Consider the following 12,921-nt stretch of genomic DNA (forward strand, 5'->3'; position numbering starts at 1 on the left):
AAGAAAACAATGTTTGAATCAATAAGCATTTAACCAGTGTCATGTCACATCCTGAGAAAACTAGATTCTGGTTACAATGTTATTACAGATGTGAGTAGTAGTTTCCAATGACATTGCCTTTCATTTTCACACACACATAAACACACAAACTATGTACTCCACACCAAAAAAGTTAAAGTAACTTTTGAATTTATTTGGGTAGTGATTATGGCCCCTAAGTTGTCACATAACATATGAAAAAATGTATATTTAAGTAGACTATCTTATTATATCTTGAAAAAGCAAAGCATAGGCAAAAAACCTAACCTTGATTACAGGAAATGGATTTAAGCATAGTAACCAGTAATAGTAAATCCTCTTCCCACAATTTCTCCAGCACAATACCAAGCAAAACATTCCAACCCAAAAAGAGCAGCAATTCCCATATCTTCAGTTTTAAACTCATGCCTAGTCTTTACCAGTTGCTTCACATATTCAAGCTCTTTCCAGAATGCATCATAGCGACTTGGAATACTGATTCAACAAGACAAGTGTTCATCAAAAGAATATTCAGGACGATGAGGGCATTTATGTCTTTTTTTCTAGTTATATACATATATTGTTGGAAAGTTGGGAACCTGGCAAGACGAGTGTAAAGTAGCTGATTTGATAAATGTTGACATTTTTCTATAGTTGGTGGATCTTGAATGTATTTCTTTTTTTGCTCTAGTATTTGTTTGTAGTACGTGTTTCCATTCTTGGACAAAAACTTTGAGGCTTCAGCTACCTTTAAACGTAAGACATTCAACTTTGATGCCATAACTTCTACATTATAATAGTGTATAGAAAGGATCAAATCATTTGAACATACAAAAGAAAATGCTAAACATAGGTTGAAACTTGCAATCAGAAATTAAGAGACGTCGATGGTTGTATATAGCCAGTAAGATAAAGGATCAAGAAATTCGGAGTGTTTAACTTTCACTAATTCTAAAAGATTACAATTGGAAAGCATAGATAAAGTTGCTCAAAGATAAAGAGTGTTTGAATTACAATTAATCCACATAATCATCCATTTTAACTAGATGAATATACTCACTGAAAAATGAACCATACAACTTGACCTAAGCTCCACATCCTCAAATCGATCATACCATAGAAATAAAACAGAAGAAATTCTTACATGAGTTCCAAATTAACCAAACGTGTACAGCCATGGGAATACTGAGAGTAGGAATGATGAATTAAGAATATCGAAATAGTTGCATACCAATTGGCGATCAAAAGAATGGTTTTAAAGAATACATTCGCATGTATGTCAAATATTCCCCAAATAAACGAATAGTTTTACAATCAATGATACATTTTACGCATACAATCATCCATTACAAAGAAAAAACGAAATGACATTTATTGAACGTAAGATCCGATAATATTAGGAATTGATCAAAGATGCTATATAATAAACAAAAAAAACTCAATTTACCTTGTTCTTAAATTTGGTACAGTTACAAAGATGGTCGAGAGTGTGGTGAAAAGGGTTCTGAGCGTCCATGGATGAGGGTTATATACCAAAAAATTCACCCTTACTTTTTTAATAAATGACAACAAGGTCCATGATTCTTTTTCTCTAATACTAGGCTATATTATACAAAATTTTCCCATCATTTCTGTCCATTCGCATATTTAGTCACTTTGGTATTTCTATAGTTCCCATCATCTCACTTTGTATGGGATTTTATCGATATAAGAAGCTTTTGGTTGTTTGTCCTTGGTTTGATTTTATCTTTAAAAAGTCGATTTACTTCTTCTTTTTTCGGATATGTATATCGGCCCAAAGAAAACTCAAACTCACACAATACCTTGCAAACCATGTGAACCAAGCAATCGAGTTCCAAATGGAGGCAAGTGTTCCCCCAGATTCTTTTGATACAAATTCATGGTTACCTTTTATCTCATTGTCTTTTGGAAAAAAAATTACATTGATCTTAACTATTAATTTGTTTTTATTATTTTATTTTATTTTATTTTTATTGCCTTTTTAATAAAACAACAATTATTATTATCAAGTACTATCGTAATTCCACTTTTACTTTTAGTTAAAATATTAAATATATGTTTATACAATGATATTTTACTCCCCCCCCCCCCCCCCCCCCCCCCCCGCGCGCGCGGGAATTTAAGCAAAAAATGGTTCTTCAAACAAAATATACAACCAAGTTTTCTAAAACTCATCTAACCGATTCTAAGATAAGCACAACTTGTGTCCAAAACCAATTGTTGCATAAATCCTTATAAAAGAAAACATTGTTTGCATCAATAAGCATTAAACCAATGGCATGTCACATCCTGAAAAAACTAGATTCTTGTTACAATGCTATTACAGATGTCAGTAGTAACGACCAATGACATTGCCCTTCATTTTCACACACATTAACACACACAATATGTGCTCCACACCACAAAACATAAAGTAAGAATCTTTTAAATTTACTTGGTCAGTGATTATGGCCCTTAAGTTGTCACATGACATATGAAAAAAATATATTTCTCAATAGGGTATCTTATTATATTATGAAAAAGCAAAGCATATGCAAAAAAGTTAACCTTGATTGCAGGAAATGGATTTAAACATAGTAACCAGTAATAGTAAATCCTCTTCCCACAATCTCTCCAGCACAATACCAAGCAAAACATTCCAACCCAAAAAGAGCAGCAATTCACATATCTTCAGTTTTAAGCTCACGCCTTGTCTTTACCAGTTGCTTCACATACTCAAGCTCTTTCCAGAATGCATCATAGCGACTTGGAATAGTGATTAAACAAGACAAGTTTTCATCAACAGATAATTCAGGGTGACGATGGCATTTATGTCTTTTTGCCTAGTTCATAAAGAAAACAAGATATACATACATTGTGGGAAATTTGGGAACCTGGCAAGACGAGTGTAACGTAGCTAATTTGATAACTACTAACATTTTTCTATAGTTTGTTGACCTTGAATATATTTCTTGTTTTGCTCCAGTGTTTGTTTGTAGTAGGTGTTTCCATTCTTGGACAAAAACTTTGAGGCTTCATCTGCCTTTAAACGTAAGACATTCAACTTTGATGCCATAACTTCTACATTATAATAGAGTATAAAAAGGATCAAATCATTTGAACATATAAAAGAAAATGCTAAACATAGGTTGCAACATGCAATCTGAAATTAAAAGACGTCGATGGTTGTATTTAGCTAGTAAGATAAAGGATCAAGAAATTAAAAGTGTTAAGCTTTCACCAATTCTAGAAGATTACAATTGGAAAGCGTGGATAAAATTACTCATAGATAAAGAGTGTTTGAGTTACAATTAATCAACATAATCATCCATTTTAACAATAGATAAATAAACTCACTAAAAATGAACCATATAACTTGACCTAAGCTCCTTATCGACAAATCGATCATACCATAGAAATAAAACATAATACATTCTTACATGAGTTTCCAATTAACCATACATGTAAAGCCATGGGAATACTGAGCGTAGGCATGATGAATTAAGAAGATCGAAGCAGTTACATACCAATTGGCGATCAAAAGAACGGTTTTAAAGAATACATTCGCAGGTATTTCAAATATTCCCCCAAAAAATGAATTGATTTACAGTCTATGATACATTTTATGCATACAATCATCCATTAAAAGAAAAAACGAAATGAAATATACTCAAAGTAAGCTCCAATATGATTAGGAATTGATCGAAGATGCTATATTAAAATGAATAGAAATTCAATTTACCTTGTTCTTAAATTTGGTGCAGTTACAGAGATGGTCGATAGTGAATTTCACCCTTGTTTTTTTAATAAATTACAACAAGGTTCATGATTCTTTTTCTCTAATGCTACGCTAAATTATACAAATGGTTTCCATCATTTTTGTCCATTCACATATTTAGTCCCTTTGGTTGTTTGTCCTTGGTTTGATTTTATCTTTAAAATGTCACTTCATAGCATTTGTACTTATGATGCTCGATTTACATCTTTTTTTCGGATAAGTATATCTGCGCAAAGAAAACTCCAAACTCACACAATACCTTGCAAACCATGTGAACCAAGCAATCGCGTCCCAAATGGAGGCAATTGGTCAACCAAATTCTTTTGATGCAAATTCATGGTTACCTTTTATCTCATTTTCATTAGGAAAAAAAATTACATTTATCTCAAATATTTAGTATTATTATTATTATTATTATTATTATTATTATTATTATTATTATTATTTTGCCCTTTTAGTAAAACAACAATTATTATTATCAAGTACTATTGTAATTCCACTTTTACTTTTAGTTAAAGTGTTAAATATTTCTTTATACAATGATATTTTACTCCCCCCCCCCCCCCCCCCCCCCGCGGGGAATTTAAGCGAAAAATGATTATTCATACGAAATATACAACCAAATTCTATAGAGCTCATCTAACCGATTGTAACACAAGTACAACTTGTGTCCAAAACCACTTCTTCCATAAATTATAAAATAAAACATTTTTGCATCAATAAGCATTTAACGTGTGTCATGTCACATCCATAGAAAACTAGATTACAATGTTATTACAAATGTAAGTAGTAGTTGCCAATGAAATTGCCCTTCGTTTTCACACAAGCACACATATAAACACACAAATTATGTGCTCCACTCCTCAAAAATTAAAGTAATAATCTTTTGAATTTATTTGGGCAATGATTATGGACCCTAAGTTGTCTCGTAACATATGAAAAATTGTATTTCTAAGTAGGCTATCTTATTATATTCTGAAAAAGCAAAGCATAGGCAAAAAAGCTAACCTTGATTGCAGGAAATGGATTTAAACATAGTAACCAGTAATAGTAAATCCTCTTCCCACAATCTCTCCAACACAATACCAAGCAAAACATTCAAACCCAAAAAGAGCAGCAATTCCCATATCTTCAGTTTTAAGCTCATTCTTTGTCTTTACCAGTTGCTTCACATACTCAAGCTCTTTCCAGAATGCGTCATGGCGACTTGGAATACTGATTCAACAAGACATGTGTTGATCAACAGAACATTCAGTATGATGAGGGAATTTATGCATTTTTGCCTAGTTCATAAACAAAACAAGATATATATATATATATATATATATATATATATATATATATATATATATATATATATATATATATATATATAGGAGTAGGTTCAAATGAGAACACAAAAAAGGTTGAGAACGCGAGAACAAAGTAATTCATTTGCGATTCCATGTATTCATTTATGGAGAAATAATAAATTTTTACGTCTTTAATTTCAATTGAAGAGAAAAAGCATATTCATTTTGATTGTGCGTAAAAATTTATCATTTCTCCACAAATGAATACATGGAATCACAAATGAATATACTTGTTCTCGCGTTCTCAACCTTTTAGGTGTTCTCATTTGATCCTTTCCCTATATATATATATATATATATATATATATATATATATATATATATATATATATATATTGTGGGAAAGTTGGGAACCTGGCAAGACGAGTGTAAGGTAGTTGATTTGATAACTGTTGACATTTTTCTATAGTTGGTGGATCTTGAATGTATTTCTTTTTTTGCTCTAGTGTTTGTTTGTAGTAGGTGTTTCCATTCTTGGACAAAAACTTTGAGGCTTCAGCTACCTTTGAACGTAAGACATTCAAACTTGATGCCATAACTTCTGCATTATAATAGTGTATAAAAAGGATCAAATCATTTTAACATATAAAAGAAAATGCTAAACATAGGTTGCAACTTGCAATCAAAAATTAAGAGACGTCGATGGTTGTATATAGCCAGTAAGATAAAGGATCAAGAAATTCGGAGTGTTTAGCTTTCACTAATTCTAAAAGATTACAATTGGAAAGCATAGATAAAGTTGCTCAAAGATAAAGAGTGTTTGAATTACAATTAATCCACATAATCATCCATTTTAACTAGATGAATATACTCACTGTAAAATGAACCATACAACTTGACCTAAGCTCCACATCCTCAAATCGATCATACCATAGAAATAAAACAGAAGAAATGCTTATATGAGTTTCCAATTAACCATACATGTAGAGCCATGGGAATACTGAGCGTAGGCATGATGAATTAAGAAGATCGAAGAAGTTGCCTACCAATTGGATATCAAAAAAACGGTTTTAAAGAACATATTCACAGGTATTTCAAATATTCGCTTTTCGCGTCTCTCTAAAATTGCACTCATGGTAAAATCTTGGTTTATTTAATTATAAGGGACTCTCAAGCGCACGAATTTTCAAATGGAAAACTAAAGGCTTGTTATTTAACAGTATAACATGACTTATATCCCCGTCTCAACCAAGATCTATATGGATCTAGTTCACCAAAAAAACGAATAGTTTTACATTCTATGATACATTTTACGCATACAATCATCCATTACAAAGAAAAAACAAAATGACATATATTAAACATAAGATCCGATATGATTAGGAATTGATCGAAGATGCTATATAATAAACGAAAAGAAATTCAATTTACCTTGCTCTTAAATTTGGTGTAGTTACAGAGATGGTCGAGAGTGTGGTGAAAAGGGTTTTGAGCGTCCATGGATGAGGGTTATATACCAACAAATTTCACCCTTGTTTTTGTAGTAAATGACAACAAGGTCCCTGATTCTTTTTCTCTAATACTAGGCTAAATTATACAAATGGTTCCCTTCATTTTTGTCCATTCACATATTTAATCCCTTTGTTATTTCTGTTAGGTGGAAGTTCACTTGTTGTCCCCCCCCCCCCCCCCCCCCCGATGAATGGTGAGAGGTGTGAGTTGTGACGGAATTAAACCAAGTTATATGACAAGTTTTTAGAACTGTTTGATAATTTGTTAAAGATGTCATTTGTATATTTTATAAAGACAAAAGATTGATAGTGAGTTACAAGTTTTTTTTATTTTTGCATGGAACAAAAATTTACAAATGTTATACAACAAAAATTTACAAGTTTTATACTATTGACATACGGCTTAGTCCCGATCTAATACAAAAATTTACAAGTGTTATACTATTGACATATGTCTTAGTCCCGATCTAATACATGTAATATGAATTACAACATGTATCAATATTGAGTCACGTCTTATGTAACAAGTATTACATCGGAATTTTTAAAAAGTATGAATGGCAATGATACACATCAGATCAACAATTCTATTCACCATCTTGTCTCGATCTTAAATCATTGGAATGAGTTTATATCGTCATATGATGAAAATTTAAGAATTTTTTTTCAAGTGTTAATCTTTTAAATCTGTTAAAAACATAAATCTAATAGGTCAATATTATTATATACATCTTCTCATTTCTTATGTAATTTGATAATTTGTAAAAAAAAAAAATAAAAAAAAAAAAAAAAAAAAAAAAAAAAAAAAAAATAATTATATAACTAATATAAGTGTTAATATATACATCTTCCAAGTTCTTATCAAATCATATTTGTCTCACTAAGCTTTTGAACGAGTGCATTGTATTCATTTGCATTGTGTGTGAATTGTGATGCTTTATTTAGTTTTGTGTAGTTGAGTTTTGTAGAATAAGATGTATGATTTCATAATTTCGTATTTACTTGCTTTAAAATTATGTACTTTATTATATGATAATTATAGTCATAAGCCTTACCATTAAGTTCCAAAATCAAGTTTAATGCACTGATAATATGTAATCCCATTCTAATCTGGGACCGGTTCCGGTTTTTTTCAAGTTCGAATCAAATGGCCACCCCGAAATTCTTCACCAAAGTTTTTGACACCCAAAGTAAATTTACTTTATTAGTCACATTTACTTGGGGATCTTTCGCTTAATTACCCTTCTAATTTTATCCTTATTGTAAATTTTATTGTACTCATGTTTTGGATATGCAGACGAGCACGTGGCTCTATTTCATTCTTGATCGATGCTCTAAATCAAATCTCACAAATTTATAATATAAATTCTATCTACGATAATTATTTTCTTACCTCCATAGCTAAGAGCTTTCTGAATAAGTGTTCGACTTTAATTGAAGAATTCACTAAAATCCATGCCATTATCGATCATAAAAGGGGAAACAAGTCGCAAAACAAGGTTACATGTCAACAATTAACTTAAACAATCACCAAACATGACTCATACATATTATGATTATTATGTTAGAAAATCACAATCACAATCACAATAAGAAAAGTGTATCAAGCATTGCAATATGGAATATGGAACATGTGAAATGTCTAAAAAGGGCAATATCCAAGTATCCAACAAAAACATGCAAAAATATTCAATTAACATGGAAAAAAAAAAGATCGTCTGAGTTACCACTTACCACAATATTATAACCAACATTCTACTCTTCTTACCTGATCATCAACTCTGCTGAGGTGAAGCTTTAGCAACCGCACCACCACCACCACTGCTACCCTGACTTGCTTGGGTCGCCGGAGCAGCCGCATCGCCGGCATATGCAGGAGGTTGCTGGGGGTAACCACCGCCATACGAGCCTCCATATGCTGCCGCTGCTGGCTGCTGCCCATATGCTGCTTGGCCATACCCAGCAGCAGCACCACCATAAGGAGGACGTTGACCGCTTGCATCCGCCTGCCCATAACCACTATAAGGAGCTGGTTGGGCATAGCCACCACCTTGTGGGGCAGCATTAGGAGACTGCTGTGGCGGCGGCTGCCCATAAGCCGGTGGAGTAACAGGAGGCTTCTGTCCATATCCACCATATCCAGAAGGCGGCTGAGCCCCATAGGAACCATACGAAGCAGCAGCAGGCGGCGGAGGCTGAACATAACCAGATTGAGCTCCAGATGCAGGTGGTGGAGCTTGAGCAGCAGTAGTATCACCTTGTCCACCATATGAACCGGTTTGACCAGTTTGACCATCAGAGGTTTCATTATATCCAGCTGTTGGATTACCATACCCTTGTTGATCATATCCTTGCGCATAACCTGATTGCGAGTACCCACCATACCCATCTTGACCGTAACCTTGACCCTGCTGACTGTACCCGTAACCAGACCCGTCTGCTGCCGCCACGGTGCCGCCGGGTGGTTGGGTTTGGGGAGCTTGTTGCTGGTTGTAGTAATCATAACCACCACCAGCACCACCCGCAGCAGCAGCTCCCGGTGCAGTTTGCTGACCGGACTGGTCCCAGCTGGCGGCATATCCGCCTGAACGAGGGTAGCCGCCGTATTGGGGTTGGGAGTATTGAGCGGGCTGACCGGGGTATGCACCTGGTTGCATGTAACCATAGCCTTGTTGTTGCATTTGGGGTGCGGGTGGGGCCCAGGTGTTTGTCTGGGGTCGAGCTTGGTAGCCTTGCTGTGAATATCCTCCTCCACTGCTTCCCATTGAGTTTCTCGGACGATTCTGCATGATAAAAGTCATCATAATCTCAAATTAGCCAAAAAAACATTTTTATAAACATGCATGGTAAAAATTAATTAACAGAGCATATACTAGTAATTTTATACATTCATATAGATATGGTAGGCAGAAAAAAAAAAGCATGGAAAGCAATTACATATTACAAGTAAGAAGTAGCACAGATATTATTATTATTATTTTTACAGCACATTAATTAATATTGATTGATGATTATATATCAAGACGGGGTTTAGTGGCCTACATACCGTACTGGTCGGGTGGTATTACCGAGCTTACTCCAGCAGAAGAGAAGTGAGAAGAAGACCATCCTCTCCCTATTCGAAGTGAATGGGTACAACAACAGCAAAAAAAAAAAAAAAGGAGGCAAAAAAACTATACAATATATGATAGCAGTGTATCATTCTTGTCCAAAGAAATACTTATGGTTTATAAAAACGGTGAATAACACCTATAAATAGTGTGTGTTAGGAATTAGGCAATTAATATCATCCTCAATCAAACCCCAATCAATATGTATATTAGCACACCATGCAGAAATCTCTATAGCAATGATATATTTGCAGTTCTTCTGGAAAGAGATTTAGAGCCATACCAGTTTCAAGTTGGTGTCACCAAAACTCCAACTACCCCAACACCCACTGAATCATCCTAACAGCAATATCAACAACAAGACATATACAGCTATAACATTCGAGTCCTTAAACCCTTTATATGCTTAATAACTATATCAGATATCCATATAAACCCTAGATTTATCATATTCATAACCAGCTATGTAAAATATATGTATATATTTCATTGTTAGAACCCCAATAAGACACACTCATCAGTTGATTCTAACAACTGTAAGTATAGATGACAAAGTTCCAACTTCCAACAGCCCTGCAGAGGCAATCCAATCCAATATACAAATATGCTCTCTTCTTTTCATTATGCAATATATGTATCTGCATGCATTTACCATTCAGACAGCTGTTCATTCCAAAGAGCAGCACCAACAGAAATCTGCAACCTCAGATTGTACATGTAGAATACAGGGAATAGAAGCAGGTGGTGGCAATTTATCAAGTTTATGGATTATGGTATAAGATGACCTCAAAATATATATATTCTACAATAACAGACCAAATAACAAGGGCAGAAATGGGAGGTGTAAGAACCTTTAACTAAAAGATACCCAATTTGTCCTAAATTAGCAGAAAGTTCTTAAAAAAACCCCATTTTAAAGAGTTTTATTTTGAATCATGCAACCACTGGATTCACATATTGAGCAATCAAAGTATACTATGTTATCCAAGAAAGAATAAAGATGCTATGTATACTGAAAAGCAAGTGCAATCTAGCATACAGTTTCTGAAACCAAGCTGATGCTTGGTCTCCTTGTAAAACTGCACATACCTCACTGATTACTTCATTAACCAACTGTTTTGCAGCCTCAATCTGCTCACTGGATCCATCTATCTGCACTGTCCTCTCTGTTGAAGTATCACCAGGGGGTGGGTGTAGTGGTATCACCTGATAACAGGTATAATAATATTTTCAGCTATAATCATTTCTCTTGTCAAGTGTAGTCCTCAAAAGAGAGACTTTAAAACACGATATAGAAGAAAGGCTCATAGAAAACAGAGAAACTTGAATAGACCTGAATACGAGCTCCTGTACTGGCTTGCATATTCTTTATGGTCTCCCCCCCTTTACCAATAATAAGACCAACCTAGAAGAATGAACAAGAAATGGAACAGTTAAAAGACCAGTTGCAACAAATGACTAGTAAACTTAAACCAGCTTTAAATATAAAATACCTTGTTGTTAGGTACTTTCATCACAAATTGTTCAGCACCCCCTGACTCACCAGGCATTCTTCTAGAAACTATGCCAGAACCTCCTGACTCAGCCTGAATAACAAAATCAAGAATTATGATCATCTAAATATATACATGCTAGTCAAAGCATGTCACAACTAAATGGAAAGCATATCATGTTGATATCAGCTATACCTCAGCAAGCACATCCTTAATCAACTGCTCAGCCTTTGCTATTGATTCTGAAGTACCTGTTAGCTCTACAGTTCGGGTGAGTGAATGAGGATCTGAATCCATGTCTCTGGTAACTTGGATCTTTGCTCCAGATTGCATCTGAAGATATTTTATAGTCTCCCCACCTTTACCAATTATCACACCTACCCTTCCATTTGGGATGTCGATCTTTTTACTTGGGTTGCCATAACCATAAGCAGAAGATACAGCAGTGGTCGAATAAGGCTTTTGTCCATAATCTGCACTTACAGAAAAGTAAACCATAAACAGGTGATCTGAGGACGTATATAAATCATTATTGATTTCAAACCACAAAACACATCTGTTTTCACATCATATACACACTAAGTACTTCACACATTTTATGCACGTGTATCTGTGAGTGAAAGCACAAATTAAACCTAAACTGTTTGTTACAATTTATTCAACCCACGTAATCATAAAACAGAATTCCTCCTACTCCTATAATAATCCCTTTCTAGTTGCTCTGAAACAATTAGAAGATTCATTTTTCAGTATTACCTAACTTTAGTCGAATTCACTCAAATGACATGCTCGTCTAGAGATAAAGACCAGGTTACCAAAGCAATAACCACAGTCACAAACCCTACAGCGGAAAGGTACATGAAAAATGAGATTAGAGCAAAGAATCGAACCCGGAGGACCAGAGCTGAACCCCTTGCTATCATTGGAATCATATCCGCCGCCGCCGCCGCCTCCGCCATTATCGAACTTCGGGCGTTTGGCCTCGGCGCTGCTGAAGAGACGAGCAGCGATCTCCTGCGCTCTCTGTTTAGCCAGCTCGATCTCATCTACGGGTGGAGGTACGCTGTTGTAAGCCGGGGCGGAGTCGGGAGACTGTGAAGGGATTATGGGAGCGGAAAATCCAGTGGCTCGACGGGTGGAAGAAGGCGGAGGTGGTGTAGTTGAGTCATCGTACTTGCGTTTCGTGGTGGCGTAGTCCGCTCCGGACGAATACTGTGCTTCCTCAGCCATCGAATGGTGCAACGATAAAGAGTCGCAAAGGGTTACGAAAACCCTAAAAAGTGAGGATTGAGAGAATGAAATCGTGGGGCTGCAGAGGAAATGTATATATATTTGGAGCAAAAGAGGTGCGAGCTAAGCATCTATTTACCAAAATACCCTCACGGGATCTCAAATAGAACACCTTTTGCTCATTAAAAAAAAAAAAAAAAAAAAAAAAAAAAAAAAAAAAAATCTCCAATAAACTTCTAAAATAAAATTTTAGTTCGGTTTATGTTTTAGTCTTAAACTAGTTTTTGTTTACGAAAAAATCCCAAAAACCGGTAAAAGTTTGCATTTTGACGACTGGTTGGAACTGGTAACAAATTAATTTATGATTATTTCATAAATAAACCCAAAATATTGTGACTTTTCTGCAAAAATAAAAAATATTAGGGTTTTTCTGCAAACAAAAACTTTATTATTATTATATTAAAAATATAAATAAGTATACTATTTTTT

At 34.6% G+C, this 12,921-nt stretch overlaps 3 protein-coding genes across 4 annotated transcripts; all 3 read right to left on the bottom strand.

Annotated features, from left to right (window-relative positions):
- Positions 1-210: 210 nt before the first annotated feature.
- Positions 211-1,504, bottom strand: LOC145002038 (uncharacterized). Of its 2 annotated transcripts, none has more exons than XM_078961349.1 (3): positions 1,466-1,504; positions 618-804; positions 211-513 (listed from the first exon to the last, which is right to left on the bottom strand). In XM_078961349.1, the coding sequence occupies exons 2-3, from the start codon at positions 797-799 to the stop codon at positions 327-329; spliced, it is 369 nt and encodes a 122-aa protein (XP_078817475.1). In that variant the 5' UTR covers positions 800-804; positions 1,466-1,504; the 3' UTR covers positions 211-326. The 2 variants fall into 2 exon arrangements, with proteins under 2 accessions (XP_078817475.1, XP_078817476.1); XM_078961350.1 differs by lacking the exon at positions 1,466-1,504 and adding an exon at positions 1,163-1,229.
- Positions 1,505-4,824: 3,320 nt separating this feature from the next.
- LOC145002319 (uncharacterized) lies at positions 4,825-5,684 on the bottom strand. Its single transcript, XM_078961616.1, has 2 exons — positions 5,503-5,684; positions 4,825-5,011 (listed from the first exon to the last, which is right to left on the bottom strand). Exons 1-2 carry the CDS (start codon positions 5,682-5,684, stop codon positions 4,825-4,827), a joined length of 369 nt encoding a protein of 122 aa, XP_078817742.1.
- A 2,505-nt stretch (positions 5,685-8,189) lies between these two features.
- Positions 8,190-12,507, bottom strand: LOC144999940 (KH domain-containing protein). Its single transcript, XM_078959086.1, has 6 exons — positions 12,093-12,507; positions 11,398-11,675; positions 11,203-11,295; positions 11,043-11,114; positions 10,799-10,915; positions 8,190-9,382 (listed from the first exon to the last, which is right to left on the bottom strand). The coding sequence occupies exons 1-6, from the start codon at positions 12,430-12,432 to the stop codon at positions 8,375-8,377; spliced, it is 1,908 nt and encodes a 635-aa protein (XP_078815212.1). The 5' UTR covers positions 12,433-12,507; the 3' UTR covers positions 8,190-8,374.
- Positions 12,508-12,921: the final 414 nt, after the last annotated feature.

Source organism: Lactuca saligna, chromosome 6, assembly GCF_052625555.1.
Source record: "Lactuca saligna cultivar CGN05327 chromosome 6, ASM5262555v1, whole genome shotgun sequence".
NCBI lineage: Eukaryota > Viridiplantae > Streptophyta > Magnoliopsida > Asterales > Asteraceae > Lactuca > Lactuca saligna.